Here is a 14,807-nt window from a genome sequence, read left to right as displayed (position 1 = left end):
AAGAGAAGTGAGTTGTTTTTGGGTCTAAAAAAGACAGTGACCACACTGCAGGAAGCCAATAAATAACTAAGGATATACAAGTCTGTTACATTACATGTTACAACATCATGATTCATTCTTGAAAGGGTTACATTTTAGGCTTCAGAAGTAGATAGCTCCTATAAATAGTAGTTCTTAAAATGGAGCTGTTGATGTTCGATACAGATTTCCCTTCCTCTTTTGCTTATGATTGCTTGCGGTATCACACAGCTACAAACAAAATATAAAAACACATATTATAGCAAAAGAATACTACAAATGTTAACACAAGTCTATGAGTTCATATTCAAAATATAAAACATAAAAATGAAAAATATTTATTATATGACAAGTATAATAAACATTTTTAACAGAAAATTATCAACCTTTTTTAAGCTACCTGATAATATTAACCAATGTACATATGGACTAACAAAGGTGATAGTTAAACACAACTAGTGCATGATTGGGTTACATTTGGGACTGGAGAATTGAAATTTTGAAATTGATTAGAAGCTTTAAAATTGATTTTGGTATGGTTGGGTGTTTTCAATTGCAATGACGTTTACATCTAAACTAATTCTAACTTAAATTTAGGATTTGTAGTTTTTCCTCAAAACATGAATTTTACCCATAAATTTATCGTTCAATTCACTTTTATATGAACGTATACAAATAAAAATTACTTTTAATTGAAATCAATGTTAAAAAATCAATTTGATGAAAATCAATTTTTTCACACTAGTACCAACCAACCATATACTTAAAAAAAGTTAAAATATAAATAATAGTAGAAGTGGTTGAAACAGAGTACATACATTGTGTAGTGTGTGCTGTAAAGATAAAGAATTACTAGTAACAAGGAGAGAGGAGAAAACAAACATGTTGCTGTCTTTTAAGTCTGGCATTCTCTTCTTCCAAGCTCTTGACTTTTTTCTTCAACTCAAATATATAAGCCTACACGAAATAATCACAAAAACAAAAATGTTAGACAGAGAAAGAGTTAAACATAAACTATATACTCAACATGGTACTTAATTTTTGTTTGGGTGATAATTAATGGAAGCAATAATTTCCTGTTTTCTAGCTCTTGATCGTGCAGCAGATTCTCTATTCTTCATTATTCGCTTATGTCGTCTCTCTATTGAGTTGCTTAATAATGCTTCAACCTTTGAGAGAGTAGTAGTGTGGTGGTGATTTTGCTCTAGTTGCAAGTCATTGTGTGCAAGAGGGTCGAAATGAAACTCGGGTAGAGAGTTAAGGTTGATGGTGGAGTGAAGAGAAGATGGTGTCATTAAGGAGGGAGAAGAGACTGTGTTACTCATGTGGTTGGTTAAGGAAGGGAGGTTGATGTCTTTCCAAACATCTTCCATGGTATTTTTGGGGGGTTTGTTTGGTCGAAGATGGTGTTGTTGTTGTTGTGGGGTTTGTTCTTGTAGAGGTTGATGAGACATCATTTGCTTTTCAGACAAAAATGTTACCAAAATTGAGACAGGTCAAATTTCAAGTCTTGTCATTTGTGTTGGTTAGAACGAGAAGCACTCCTCTTACTACCTCCGCTCCTTTGTAACTTCACTTTTATAGATATTTTTTGTTTCTAATTAAGTGTTATTTTCAAAGTTTAATGTAACGTTAAATGGTGTTCTTCCTATAATGTCTTTAGTAATTTATTTCAGAGAGAAAAATATATAAAATAGTATGATATTAAATAATTAAGGATATTATAGTCAAAACATAAGTTATTGTATCAAAAATAGTGAAATACATTTAGTCTTAGTTTATGTAGAAAGTCAAAGTATGACAATTAAAAAGGAACGGAGGGAGTATTTGCTATGGAATCTACTATGTAAAAAGAGAGTATTTTTGGGAAGTTACAAATATTTAATTGTTGGAGATAAACTCCTTTGAACTCAAACACTTATTACTCGAGTTCAGCATTACACCTGAAAATATTGTTAGTTAAGTTGAATCCTATAAAGTGAGTGAAGTAAGAAAATCTATAATTATTATTATAACAAACTCAAACTCATAATTTGTTATGATGCTTCAACAATGTCTACTTTAGTTTGTTAATTAGTAGTTGAGATTGTTCACTTTACACTAAATTGCTCACTTTAGAGGAGCCGAATCCTTTTTTTTAAGTGGTCTTTTACCCCCTTTATCTTGGTAAAGTTTCTATTTTGAAATCTGCTTTATAACTAATTTTCATAGGTGAACAAAATTGAAAAGTAAATTATTGTTTCTGCTTTATATGTATGATTTTTGTTATCCTGAAAAAGATATGTACGTGTTTTGTTGATTTGAGAAATATTTAAGAGCATAGATTGAGTAATAAAAGGACCAGTTCAAGTTGCATTCAGTTTCAGAAATATAAAATTGACAAAATCCCAACAGTATACAGAAGCAAGGTGGATAGTGTACGTTTGAAATAGACCCACATCACACATGAACAAGTTATGCCTAAGTTAAGATAAAGGAAAACTAGGAAAAAAGAAAAGAATAAAATAAAAAACCAAGAAACACAAAAAAAAAACACTATAAATATGAAGTCATTCAAAATATTATATATCTTTGTATACAGCAGTTGAAGCTCAGACAGCAGAAATTACATTCCATCTTCCTCCTTCATTCAGTGAACTAGTAGCTATATCAAACTCATTCAATTCAACACCCATGATAATCTCACACATAATGCTCCAGAGCGGTGAGAAGATGACCCCAAAGATTATAAAAAGCAGCTGAAGGCAATTCAGGGGAATGCCAAAACACAGGGTCCCCAGTTTAAAGCAAACAGCCTTCCCACAATCAGCCTTCCCATATAAACAGCATTAACCACTAGTCATGCTACTAGCTCCAAAGCATACAAAATGTAAATATGCATTTTCTGCTAGCCATTTTTCACCAATCGGTCTTTTTCTGTTTGTAAAAAACAGGACTTAATACATTTTTGGCCCCCTTTTTTTTTTTTTTTTTTTTTTTGTGATTCACAGTTTTAATTCACAATTTCTAAATCTGCAAATACAGTCCCCCTATTTTTGAAAATTTTCCACCATTAAATTTTATAGATGTGTCATGTTGAATACTACCTCAGAATATATAAGAGAAAGTTAGGTCAACAAAAGTTGATGAATCTGGTCCAATTGGACCTTTTGTTGATCTGACTTTCTCTTAACAATTCAAGATGATAAACCATTGCATATTTTTTTACAACTCTAAATATTGTCCCTTGATTTAAATAAAAAAAAAAATAATTTGAATTTTTTCCACCACTGAAATTTGGACTTAAAGATTTGAGTGCAAAGTCATGTGGCAAACACATCCAAACTATGTTGGAATCTCAAGGCAACCACCTATCATTTACAGCACTCTAATAAATATATTGAAGTAAAATAAAGAAAAAACAATTAGCTTGGGTACTAAACATGTCAGGTTTGCAAACTTAGCTAACTACACAACTCAATTTATAAGCTAAAAGTAGATTAAAAAATTTTGGGGTACATAGACCTAAGTTAGAAAAAATAAAATAAAAAAAAAGATGATTTTTTACATTTTTTTCATTTAAGTTTTTTTTTTTTTTTAAATAATATATTTATGATATGGAAAATAAAATAAGATGATTTAATCTATATATGCATTTCACAAATTCAATGGTGGAACTTGTAAAAAAAAAAAAACTTTATAAAGCTGGAGGACTATATTTTTAGATTTGAAAATGGGTACTAAAACTGTGATTCGGTGGAAATAAAGGAATCAAAAATGCAATTAAGCAAAGATATTTTCTCCATTACTCAGTCACATGTTATATACCTTGTACCTTGTGAGAAAATTCATAACATGTTAGTTCCCGCTTCGTGCCTCATCTGAACAATATTCTCCATCAAAATTGTTTAAGAAAAGTCTGCTCTAAATGTTTGAAACATGTAGTTCTCCAAATGCCCCGTTTTTATTTGTTTCCAGATCAATGTTTTGGATATTCTTTGCTAGTTGTGCAGCAATTTGAGAACCATTGACGTTATGAAACTGTGAAGAAAGTGTAATCCAATTTCGCCTCCTAATTTTATCATCCTAAAATTAAAAGTAACAAATTGAAAACAAAATAAAATAAAAAAATTAATAAATACACATCACAAACAAAAGTATTAAATTAGAAAAGCAAATTGTTACAACTAAAATAAAATACCTGCACTTCAACAACAGAAGAAGTACGAACAGCATCTACTACAATCTGAATATTGTCAGTCAAAAGTTTGACCTAAGAGACAAAAAAATGCATTTGTTATCTACTAAACAAACAATGGTACAACCCACATTATAATTGATATTATCGGATTTAACAAAGTTATGATTTTTGCAAATGTGTGCATGTATATAAAATATATATATAAAGTGTATTTTCTCATTAAAATTTGCCTCCACTCATATTTTCTAATCTTATCGAAGAGGAGTTACTAAGAAAAACGATCATAAAAGGCTAGTATAAGCAAACAATTTCACCCAAATCAAAAAATAGTAAAATTAGAAAGTAAACTGTATCAAAAGATTATTAATACAAATTGTTATTGAATAGACTTGTTGAATATGAGCTTAAAGAATACAACGATCTTCAAATACAGGGTAGAAGATATTGATTAGATATAAATACAATTTAATATTCCAACGATAAATTGATTATGTCAATTTTTTTAAACTATTGCTCTGTATCATCAATGAGTTATATAAAAAAAAAAACAATTATCAGCAAACGACTTACTTTGTTGAAACCTGCTATTAAATTTAGAGGAACCCAGCCCTGATCATCCATGTTCCTCTTCAAGTATGTGTCGTTGTTTAAATTGAGATCACTGCAAAAGACAATTTGTGCCAAAAAGAGTCAACTTTGTAAGATAGTTAAAAAATTAACAAAACAAGAAAATGAAAATTGGTGCAAACCAATAGATAAACGTTACCTGAAATAATAGTCAATCTGGTTGACAATCTTAGTTTGCAACTCAGAATCCGGAGGTGGAAAAAATATTGCAGAAGATATTGGTTGCACAAACGGTACACTTCTCGGAGGCTCCACATGCAAAGGTGGACCATACATCATTTGAAGTGTTAGGTCTGCAAATACATATAATCATCAGAGCATGCACATAATTCACAAAATAACATTTTAATGTTAAGACAGCATACGATAGCATACCATGATATCCATATGAGCCCATATAAGGTGGGATTGGTGGCGGTGGTGGGGGATAGTATTGAGCATGATTAGTAGGCGGTGGAGGCCTTACAAACTGTGGAACAAATCTCGGAGACCTATAATTGTCTCTATTGTTGAAATTTCTATTATGAGCATTCCAGTCCTGATTTCCGCGGTCCTGATCACGTCTGCTCCCAGAATTAAAATGATGAGAACCATCTCCACGTGGTTGCAGACCACCGCCATTCCGGTTCCTGAATGAATTTCGGCGCTGAGGCTGATCATTGGGCACAAATCCAGCTCTTGGTAGATGGTCAATTTGTGCAGAGTTATGATTGTGGGAGCCTGGTGGGACAGCAACGAAACCTTGAGGCACAGACATCTGTGGCGGCTGGCGGCCTCCATTGGAAGACGCGTTTGAATTCGAACGCCGAAAAGGTTTCTGATGAGTAGGCACTGATGTCACATTGCTGTTGCCTGCAGTATCCTTAACTTGCTTCTGAGGAGAGTGAAGCATGCTTCCAGTACCCTAAAATCAACACTCAAAACAATGTCATCAATTTCTATGTCCACAAACATACCAAAAACAGAAAGTAAAAAAAGGTAGACACGTTTTGCAATCAAAACTAAACAAGTAATTAACTTGATCTCCAATAACAAATAATAACAAAACTAACTCAGAATACAACAAACCCTAACTAGATAAAAAATAAAGCAACAATTTAATTATTTACTTATTATTATTTTTGACGTAATAAATAAGCAACTAAAGTGGGAGAAAAAATACCTGCGATTGAGGCAAGGTCGATAAATCCAAGGAAAGTTTCACCAATTCCTGTGGTGGTGATGGCGGTGGTGGTGGCGATTTCGCCGGAGCTTTGGCGGATTCAGATAAAGCAGGCCATGAGTCAGCATCCATGACCGAAGAAGCAGCAGCATTGGAGGGTTTACTCCAAACAGGTCTCTTACCACCGGAAGTGTTGTCGGTGTCTTCCGCCGCCTCAGTGACGGTGAAAGTGTCGACGACGGCGGAGGAAGGAGGAGGTGACGGCGATGAATGAGGTACGGCGGAAGCAGCGGTGGAGGCGACAATCTGGCTCCAAGGTGCGGCGGCGGGAGGATTGGGAGAGGAAGCGTTCATGGCCATTGGATTGGGAATCAGGGTTTGATCTCCGTGGCAAAATAATTTGGTTTGAGAGTGAATTAAGGAATTTATACGAAGGTTATGAAGTGTTTTATTCCTTCTACATCTCTTTTACGGATTTATTTATTTGATATCTTTTTATTATTTTTTAACGGAATTTTGTTTTATTTTTTACTTTCGGTCACTTGCACAAAACCATATTGGACTTTTCACCCATACATTCGGATCTACAGTTACGGATAAAAAAAAAAAGAAATAAAGAATGAGTTTTAATTTACAATTTTTTTCAATAGTTTTAATTTATATATAAAAAAAGTGAAACAAATGATAATTTTATTAAAATTAATATTAAAACCAGCATCAACGATAATTTTATTAAAACTAATGTCGAAACCAACCCTGACACAAGAATTACCTCCACTTCTAGCTAATCAAAAGTATATTTTTATCGGAATCAAATGTGATTGTATGATCAATATGTTCATAAAAAATAGTTCTTATGATATATATTTTTTATATCAAAGAAGAGGAAATTTTATAAATAACAGTGATATTAATGATCATACTATAACCGTTTTAGATGGAATTCGAATTTTGTCCCTGAAGTATTAAGTCAAATTCTAACCACTAAACTTCGGATTAACTTGTTAAACTTATGTATCAATGGTCTAATTCTAAAAATATATATATTCTATGAATCAAGACGACAAATTTAGTTTGTATAATATTAAAAAAATTGTACAATATAATTAACATAACAATTCATGTGTACTTTTTTTAAGGGAAAAATTCGTGTTGAAAAACATTACAATTTACATGACCTCAAAAAACACACACACGAAACATATATTAAATATTAATGCTTGATAAACACATGCTTGGTTTGACAAAAAAAAAAAAAGATTAACACATGCTTGATAGAGATCCCCCCAGCATGGTTGTGTTACCAAACGACCAAACTTATTTGGTATGCCTCATAGAAAACACAGAAAATGGACTTATCCAAAGTCATTACTACATTCCAAAATTGATTACAATATAGTAGAAAGTGCAATCGCAATTGATATTTATGAATCTTGTTCAAGTGAGAAAATGGCAGATCTATAACCAAACCAACATGTGTTTTGAATAATGTGATCATGATCTTGAAGAAAATTATACACAACCTAAAATAGGAGGCCCACATTGTTCGGTACTAGCAGAAAAGCTCTCAACCTCACATGAAAAATCCAAATCCTCTCCTCACAAACCAAATCATTTCCTTTCCAGGCCTAAATATTAGTCATGCTTCAGCACACACATATACACTTTCAACCTTAGTCAAGTACAGTCATGCATATTTAACAAAATTTCCCTGAAAATTTGGAGTAGCATATACTAGATAACATTGAACATCAAATTGCAGCAGATGAAACAAAATTCATTCCCTGTCTACAAAATGCAAACTACAATGGCAAAAGCATGACAGGACAGGGAATGAACTCAGCAAGCAAATTTGCATCTATATGCTTTGTATGAATTGCTTCCATGCTAATAACTACCAAATCCAAATTAAGTTCATCAGCAACATCGCCAATTATTGCTGTTGGCTTACTCCCATCACCAAGCCGCTCAAGCAATTTATAGTCCTTCAACCCACCTGCATTTTTCATTATTAAAAACAAAAGATTAAGATAAAAAAATCATGATTGATAACAACTCTGACACCTTAAGCCCACTTATATACCATGAATGTTTACTTAAAAATGATAAAAACAATTAGTCAAAATAAAATAAAAAAATGATAAAAACAATAAGTGAAACAAATAAATCTCATCACATCACTCCTAACACAGACAGTGCATTTGATTTGCTACAAAATGAAGGAATTGATTGCACAAAAACACTTGTTCCAATGTTTTATTCAAAAAACAGTCATGAGATAAGACATAGTAAAGGATAAGGCCCGAAACAAACCACTTAAAATTTGTTACTCAATAAACTATACCAACCTTTTAAAAAGAAAAAATAAATATAATTTTATCCCTTCCTAATAAAATTCATCCCCGAGTGGCCCTTATCTCCCTCGTCCTTCCTCCTTCGTCCTCTTTTGCTCTTCACTCACTCAAATCCTTTTCTTACCCAAGACAAAATAATGCCATGGCTCAATTACTTGTATTGTGATATTCTATTTTTTCTGACAAGTTGTATTGTGTTATTCTACTTACGTTGTAACACCAGATATCATATCCTAGAGCCCATAAAAAATGGACCCTTAAAAATACTGGTCCTTGATAGACCACTTTTTACACTGTGATATTAGAACATCCCACCAAATCTTATCACAGTCCAACTAAACCCAATTTAACTCATCAACTCTACATCTTTCATTGCAGCTCACTCTCACAGTTCCTTTCTCTTTCAAAGTGGCTGATTTCAAGTGTCAATAACAAATATTTACATAAATTAAGCCAAAAAAAAAAAAGCAAAAAAAATTAAAAAATCTTCCTTCGAATGATGCCACATTCCTAGTAGAAATTCATGATGCTGTCAACTGTGGCTTTGGTTTTCTTTTTGGATTACATGCTTGCTTGGTAATGGTAGGCTTCCAATGGGTTTTGGATTTGCTCATTGTAAAAAACAGGTGGAACTTGATTCAGCCTTGCACGTGGTGTTTATATGACATGGAGAGCATAGCAGTAAAGGGATCGGGAGCAGGTACATGCTTCAACAATTTTGAATGAGAAAGAAAATATGAGATAGAGGCAATGAGAGAGATGGAGTCAATGGGTTAGATCTGGTGTGGTTCATGATAAAGTTTGGTTGGATGATTTAGTCTAACAATGGAAAAAAGTGGTCTATCATGGATCAATACTTCAATGGATCCAAACTAAAAGGGCTCCATATCCGATAATTCGTGTACATCCTTTTATGGCGTGTTTGGTAATCCACTGGGTCACATCACCTCTACCTCATGTTTACGCTTCCTCCCACCGCAATTTCCCAAAAGCTCCAATTATTAGCTCCAACCTACTTTGTGGTCACACCCGTAACACACACTTGGCTCTTAAGTCAAATTCACGCTTTCAAGTTTCACCACAAATCGATAGTAGTTGAACTTACAAACTTACAATTCAAAAACATTCTAAGACAATGCTCACAAAATGAGACAACATATTATTTGTAATGTACCTTCAAGGACCTCAACAAAAAAAGGACACAGTTCCTCTAAAGTGAGTAATATCAACCATTGATGAATAAATCAATGGATGATATTGCCTCCAAATACATAGCAATCATGAGTATCTTAAAATATCAATCATTGCCTACTTTTCACTTTACTAGTTTACTCTCAACGGTTAACTCACTTTAGAAGAGCCAAATCCACACAAAAAAACTCAACAAATGATAAAAAGAAAAAAGCTTTAAACAAACCTTCAGATAAATGCCAACGGATGCTGGATAGTTGGGTCTCATGCTCAGGCAGTGACTCCTTCTGCTGTTCATCGATAACTGCAAATCATATAAAGAACAAAAATATAAAATATAAAAAGATTTTCCATTACAGCTTCATACAAAACCCCAGTAAAAAATCCATTACATCAAAAAGAGGCACACACAATCACATTTACTATAACATACCTACAACTGTAATGTCAGCTCCATACTTGTTAGCTAAGGCAATGGTAGTCGCTATAGCCTAACAAAAAGATAATTATAATAATAGCCACAACCACAAGTCAGTGTTTTTTGGTGAAAAAATGCACAAAATTAACGCCCTGTTTGGATAAACAACTTAATTTGCAGCTTATAGTATAAGTACTTGGTTATCTATAAGTTATTTCTTTAAGAAATGATAAAATAAAGTTAAATTGATTTTGTACAAGATTTTAGGTATTTTCATAAGCTATCTTGGACAGTCTCACAGGTGCTTATGAAAATAAGCTGAAAATAGCTTATGAACAATGTCATAAGCTGTTTACGTAAGTCCTCCTCCCAAACAGTCTCACAAGTGCTTATGCTCAATAAGTCAATCCAATTCCAAACAAGTCCTAAGTCAAGGTCTTTATCAGTAACAAATAATTTCACAGAGCATATAACAAAAATTAAAATTTCAAGCATATTTCAAATAAATTGAAAAGAAAAAGAATGACCTGTTTAGTTCCCTCAGAGAGATAGGGTTTTCTATCAGTAATAGGCAAAAGAAGATGCTTGAATTGTGTGAATGAATCAGTAGCTATAGCAACTTCAGGTTCTTGTGGTTTAGCCTTAACTGAATTCAGATGAAACAAAACAAACACAAATTTTCTGTATTTCAATTTTCACATTTCAGTACAGCAAGAAAAAGAATGATTGAAAATACAAAAATGGCCAAATTGCATGCATCAAAGAAACTATAATTTCTTGCATTAAATAAAACGTTAATGAAGTAAAGTTAAGTTAATTTAGAAGTTTTATTACCGATGATCCCGCTAGGGAGGGTGTGAAGTGTGGAAGGGGGGTTGAAAAAGTGAGAGGTGATGGAAATGGGTGGGTTGTTGAAGAATAGGGAGGGTTTTGGAGAGATGAGAGAGGGTTTGACGAGTTGAAGAGGTGGCAGATAGTGAGTGAACGCCATGGATGCTTGTGTTTAACTTCTCAGAGTAGGGGGAAGAGTGATGAACAAGATTCTAGTGAGTTCCACAGGTTTCGTTTTATGGATTAATTTTGTTGTTAGAGAAAAAGATATTATGATTTTGTTAAATAATAATAATTCTATGTAATTTATCGAATAATTTTAGTTTTTTTTTTTAGAAAAAAAACTTATAGCAATTCATTAATAAAAAATAATATTTAATATAATTTGATATATTTACCGAGACTTAAAAACTAGCACCGATAATGAGACTGTCTTCGCTCCTTTATGCGCAACAACTTCTCCGAAGTTTTCATCATATTGTCTAAAAGGAGTTTTACAATTTTTTATTATAGCCTCGAATTCTATAGCATCATCATGTTTTGGGATAAAAGATTATCAACAACTCTTTTAGAATAAATCTCAAAATTAAGTGTCCCAACTTAATTCATGAACCCGTCCTAATGCTAATAGCAGACTAAGAGCTTCACCAATATGAACATCACACATTGAGATAAACCATTTAGTTTTCTACTAAAAAATGAAATATTTATTTTTACCCTTAAAATAATTGAAATATTTATTTTTTCTAATTAAATTTCTCCAAGGAAAAAAAAACTCTTAGTAATCTCTAACTCGTCATATTTATGAGTTTGTTTATGAACAATATGATACACCATAAACACATAGGCATGACAAATTGACAATGAGACGAAGCGGGTTTGACTTTCCCCGTCCCCAAATTCCATATACTTATTTGTTACTTCATATGTTTCATATAAACAAAAGTTATTTGAAATAGCTTCTAAAAAAAACTTGTTACATAGACAATTGAGATAAACTCATTTTGCTAACACGTCTACTTTGGTGAAGGAAAATAAGTCAAACAATACAAACTATCTTGCTTATTGAACTTGCCAAAGAGAGAATGTAGAAACTAAAAAGAATATCATAGTTAAACTAGAATTAAACCAAGAAAAACTCCCTAATTAACCACCCTGCAGTCCTTCCTAATCTCTTGACCACCATTGATGCTACTCATTTTGACCATTGACTTCACAAAAGCCTTGTAAAATTCATCTTGTGAGGTAGCAAACTTAGAAACAAGATCTTTGGTATATGGAGTATCAATAAGAACTTGATCAGAAGAAAATATGCCCTTCCTTTGGAGGATCAACTTGTAATATGTATTATCAAATGTAGTTGAAGAAGCATCCAATGTGGTGCCTGCATTCTTTACTTGATTTATTATTGGACAAATCGATTTTAGCTTTGATGCAAATGATGGATTTAATGAAGGGTCCACATCATGTGTAGCATCAAAATTATGGATTCTGTTTCTGAAGGATGAGCAGTGAGAGAATCCTAAGGTATGTCCTCCTACATAAGGGTAAAAAGAGCCATCACTGTAAATCATACTCATGTATAGATTATAATAAGACTACTAGAAATAATTGAATTAACTATGGAATTTAGAGAGTGAGAGAGAAAAATATATATAAAATTAGACAAAATTAGAGATGTGGTGCACCAAAAAGCATCGCATTGCTAGAAAATGGAGGCTAAAGGTGGTTTATAAACACGCACACTCCTCATTCCTCAACCTACCAAGGTGCTTTTCAATTAAGTCAACATATTGGCCACTTTGGGTTTTGTGTGTAAGTGGATTGAGGAGTGTGAGTGATTATAAACCACTCTTAGTCTCGATTTTCAAGCAATGTGAGACTTTTTGGTGTAGCCTCGATTCCCAAGTAACGTGGGACTTTTTAGTGTATTGGAACAATATCCTGGTCAAGCAGAAAGGGTCTATCATCCCTTGTGCGTACTGGCTTAGGCCCTTGATTCCCATAGACGACACCAACGTTTCAACCTCAAGTCCACTACATTGCCTTTTTGAGGTATTGTCCACTTTGGGTCTCATGTGTAAGTCTTCATGGTTTTGTCGTTAGTTAAAAGGTGTTTTGTTGGATTGTGGAGTGTGAGTGTTTGTAAAGTACCTAAGCCTCGATTTTCAAGTAATATGAGATTTATTGGTATTCCGGAGCAAATTTCATTCCCAGACAAAGCTGATTAAATTTATTTTTAGTAAATGGTGAAGTTTTGGGCTTGTAATATTTTTACCTGACAAAGCTACCAAGTCTTCCATCGACAGACCTCTTTGAGAGAAGCTCTTCTGTAGTTGTGATATGTTAAAAGATGGTGACGGTAACTGTATGGTTTCACTGGCCTTGGATATTCTTCCATCCTTTCTTCCTTTAGGAATATCCCAACTTGGACCTCCAGACTGCAATAATATTGTATCAACATTAACCATGGTTGTATATATAGGATCCTTAGTTATGTGATGAAAATTTTAACCATGTTTTTTAGTCCTTGCAAATATACCACTTTTTGCTTTTGATACTTGGTGTTTTGTTTTAGTCCTGCAAAATTTGTTCATATTGAAATCGATCCGTGTAATAATAATTTTAGTCCTTATTTTGAGGGACTAAACCAAATATTCTACATATTATCGGGATCAATTCTAAATAATATGAATAAGTTTTGGAGGGATTAAAAGGTGGTATATTTGTAAGGACTAAAAGCAAACAAAAATATTTTTACTGAGACTAAAAGTAAGAAATGATAAATTACTGGATGAAGACATATTTAAACCTAACTTTTTTAGTTTTTTTAGCTTTGCTTATATATTATATACCAGAAATACAGCATCCCTTGCTGCAAAAGCTAAGATATCAGCACAAGAGACTACACCAGGGCAAGCAGCTTCTAATGCTTTCTTTGCATTATCAATGATAAAGAATGCATGCAAAGATGCATTTGGTGGTCCATCTTTTTCTGCTTTGTTGCTTCCTTTTGAGTTTAGCAGCACTGATGCATCACATCCCTTCAAAAATTTAAAAAGCAAAAAGAATCAGATATACTACAATAATGTGTATGCATGATAGAAAAGTGTATAGATGATAGATTCTTTTCGATTTGGATTTGGTGTGTTCAAGTCGAATGACTAGGTCAAACGCGCGATTCACTGACATGATGGAATTCGAATCGTTTTTTTTAGTATTACCCGAATGAAGCAGTCATGGAAGTGCATTCGGAGAAGCGCTGCAGGGACAGTTTTGTCTGAAGCAGTGGCAGCTTTAACTGTCTTGGCAACAATAAACTCTACATCAGGGCATGTCTTTTCATAGTAGTTGTAACTAAGTGAATTCCCTGTTGAAACTATTGAAAACAAGAGAATTAAACTCAAGAATAATGTAACCATGATATTGATAGCCATGCAAGCAAATTAAGACTATTGATTCAATGCTTTTTAGCTTCTAGTTGTTGACAATATTGGTTTATATAGAGTGACAAAAAGAGATTAGTTAGTTATTGACATGATCTAGCACAAGACAAACAATTTGTTGTCAATGTAGTAACGTTAAAGCAATCATTTTCTCTTTCTTTCTGGTATACTAATGTGAGATTTTTTTATTTTTTTTTGACAAAATACTAATGTGAGAAATGAAATGTTAGATTTGTCTGTTGGCTCTTTTATGTTAGTTTGATATTAGGTCATGCCAAAGTTAGATTAGAGCTAACTAAATCAACTATCTCATATATTTCCTTGTTCTTGCCAACAAGACTAGACATACCTCAATTATGAAGGAAGAATCTGAGATGGTTACGGTTGAACCATCTTAATTGTTGCTTTTCCTTTCTAAACTTGCATTCTAAGCCTTTTAAATTTGTTAGTTATGATGTTGACTAGGTATATCAAAAGCCATAATTGTTGGAAGTTAAGTGGTAGTGTGGATTATAGTTCAAGGGGTGATAATTAGAAACACTAATATTCTTGTCTTGTTCTAAATAGAAAAAACTAAAGA

The 14,807-nt window shown here is 32.9% G+C and overlaps 4 protein-coding genes across 5 annotated transcripts; all 4 read right to left on the bottom strand.

The window, feature by feature from the left end:
• Positions 1 to 32: 32 nt before the first annotated feature.
• Positions 33 to 1,514, bottom strand: LOC11437627 (protein FD). Of its 2 annotated transcripts, none has more exons than XM_039828641.1 (3): positions 1,095 to 1,514; positions 872 to 975; positions 33 to 249 (listed from the first exon to the last, which is right to left on the bottom strand). In XM_039828641.1, the coding sequence occupies exons 1-3, from the start codon at positions 1,473 to 1,475 to the stop codon at positions 159 to 161; spliced, it is 576 nt and encodes a 191-aa protein (XP_039684575.1). In that variant the 5' UTR covers positions 1,476 to 1,514; the 3' UTR covers positions 33 to 158. The 2 variants fall into 2 exon arrangements, with proteins under 2 accessions (XP_039684575.1, XP_024629057.1); XM_024773289.2 differs by having other exon boundaries at positions 901 to 975.
• An 854-nt stretch (positions 1,515 to 2,368) lies between these two features.
• On the bottom strand, positions 2,369 to 6,436 carry LOC11444870 (la-related protein 1C). Its single transcript, XM_003629211.4, has 6 exons — positions 5,988 to 6,436; positions 5,201 to 5,729; positions 4,965 to 5,118; positions 4,769 to 4,859; positions 4,199 to 4,270; positions 2,369 to 4,083 (listed from the first exon to the last, which is right to left on the bottom strand). Exons 1-6 carry the CDS (start codon positions 6,345 to 6,347, stop codon positions 3,922 to 3,924), a joined length of 1,368 nt encoding a protein of 455 aa, XP_003629259.1. The 5' UTR covers positions 6,348 to 6,436; the 3' UTR covers positions 2,369 to 3,921.
• A 993-nt stretch (positions 6,437 to 7,429) lies between these two features.
• On the bottom strand, positions 7,430 to 11,042 carry LOC11440552 (uncharacterized). The gene is made up of 5 exons (XM_003629210.4): positions 10,785 to 11,042; positions 10,478 to 10,596; positions 9,966 to 10,023; positions 9,759 to 9,836; positions 7,430 to 7,983 (listed from the first exon to the last, which is right to left on the bottom strand). Exons 1-5 carry the CDS (start codon positions 10,939 to 10,941, stop codon positions 7,790 to 7,792), a joined length of 606 nt encoding a protein of 201 aa, XP_003629258.1. The 5' UTR covers positions 10,942 to 11,042; the 3' UTR covers positions 7,430 to 7,789.
• A 644-nt stretch (positions 11,043 to 11,686) lies between these two features.
• On the bottom strand, positions 11,687 to 14,274 carry LOC11445351 (peroxidase 64). The gene is made up of 4 exons (XM_003629209.4): positions 14,006 to 14,274; positions 13,637 to 13,825; positions 13,060 to 13,222; positions 11,687 to 12,318 (listed from the first exon to the last, which is right to left on the bottom strand). Exons 1-4 carry the CDS (start codon positions 14,216 to 14,218, stop codon positions 11,924 to 11,926), a joined length of 960 nt encoding a protein of 319 aa, XP_003629257.1. The 5' UTR covers positions 14,219 to 14,274; the 3' UTR covers positions 11,687 to 11,923.
• Between the last annotated feature and the right edge of the window lie 533 nt (positions 14,275 to 14,807).

The sequence above is a fragment of the Medicago truncatula genome, chromosome 8, assembly GCF_003473485.1.
Source record: "Medicago truncatula cultivar Jemalong A17 chromosome 8, MtrunA17r5.0-ANR, whole genome shotgun sequence".
NCBI lineage: Eukaryota > Viridiplantae > Streptophyta > Magnoliopsida > Fabales > Fabaceae > Medicago > Medicago truncatula.
The sequence above is the reverse complement of the archived record's forward strand: the minus strand, read 5'-3'. Positions and strand labels throughout refer to the sequence as shown.

What these genes read in the sequence shown, in the direction of transcription:
- LOC11437627 (XM_039828641.1), bottom strand. Translation starts at nt 1,475, where the DNA reads ATGATGTCTCATCAACCTCTACAAGAACAAACCCCACAACAACAACAA. An exon ending in GATCAAGAGCTAGAAAACAG is followed by an intron (nt 976 to 1,094) that starts GAAATTATTGCT and finishes TATTTCGTGTAG; the next exon opens with GCTTATATATTTGAGTTGAA. An exon ending in CTCCTCTCTCCTTGTTACTA is followed by an intron (nt 250 to 871) that starts GTAATTCTTTAT and finishes TTTTGTTTGTAG; the next exon opens with CTGTGTGATACCGCAAGCAA.
- LOC11444870 (XM_003629211.4), bottom strand. Translation starts at nt 6,347, where the DNA reads ATGGCCATGAACGCTTCCTCTCCCAATCCTCCCGCCGCCGCACCTTGG. An exon ending in CGACCTTGCCTCAATCGCAG is followed by an intron (nt 5,730 to 5,987) that starts GTATTTTTTCTC and finishes TGTTGATTTTAG; the next exon opens with GGTACTGGAAGCATGCTTCA. An exon ending in CAGATTGACTATTATTTCAG is followed by an intron (nt 4,860 to 4,964) that starts GTAACGTTTATC and finishes TGTCTTTTGCAG; the next exon opens with TGATCTCAATTTAAACAACG.
- LOC11440552 (XM_003629210.4), bottom strand. Translation starts at nt 10,941, where the DNA reads ATGGCGTTCACTCACTATCTGCCACCTCTTCAACTCGTCAAACCCTCT. An exon ending in TCTCTGAGGGAACTAAACAG is followed by an intron (nt 10,024 to 10,477) that starts GTCATTCTTTTT and finishes TCTTTTTGTTAG; the next exon opens with GCTATAGCGACTACCATTGC. An exon ending in CCGTTGGCATTTATCTGAAG is followed by an intron (nt 7,984 to 9,758) that starts GTTTGTTTAAAG and finishes TGAAAAATGCAG; the next exon opens with GTGGGTTGAAGGACTATAAA.
- LOC11445351 (XM_003629209.4), bottom strand. Translation starts at nt 14,218, where the DNA reads ATGGCTATCAATATCATGGTTACATTATTCTTGAGTTTAATTCTCTTG. An exon ending in CAAGGGATGCTGTATTTCTG is followed by an intron (nt 13,223 to 13,636) that starts GTATATAATATA and finishes ATATTATTGCAG; the next exon opens with TCTGGAGGTCCAAGTTGGGA. An exon ending in AGACTTGGTAGCTTTGTCAG is followed by an intron (nt 12,319 to 13,059) that starts GTAAAAATATTA and finishes ACCCTTATGTAG; the next exon opens with GAGGACATACCTTAGGATTC.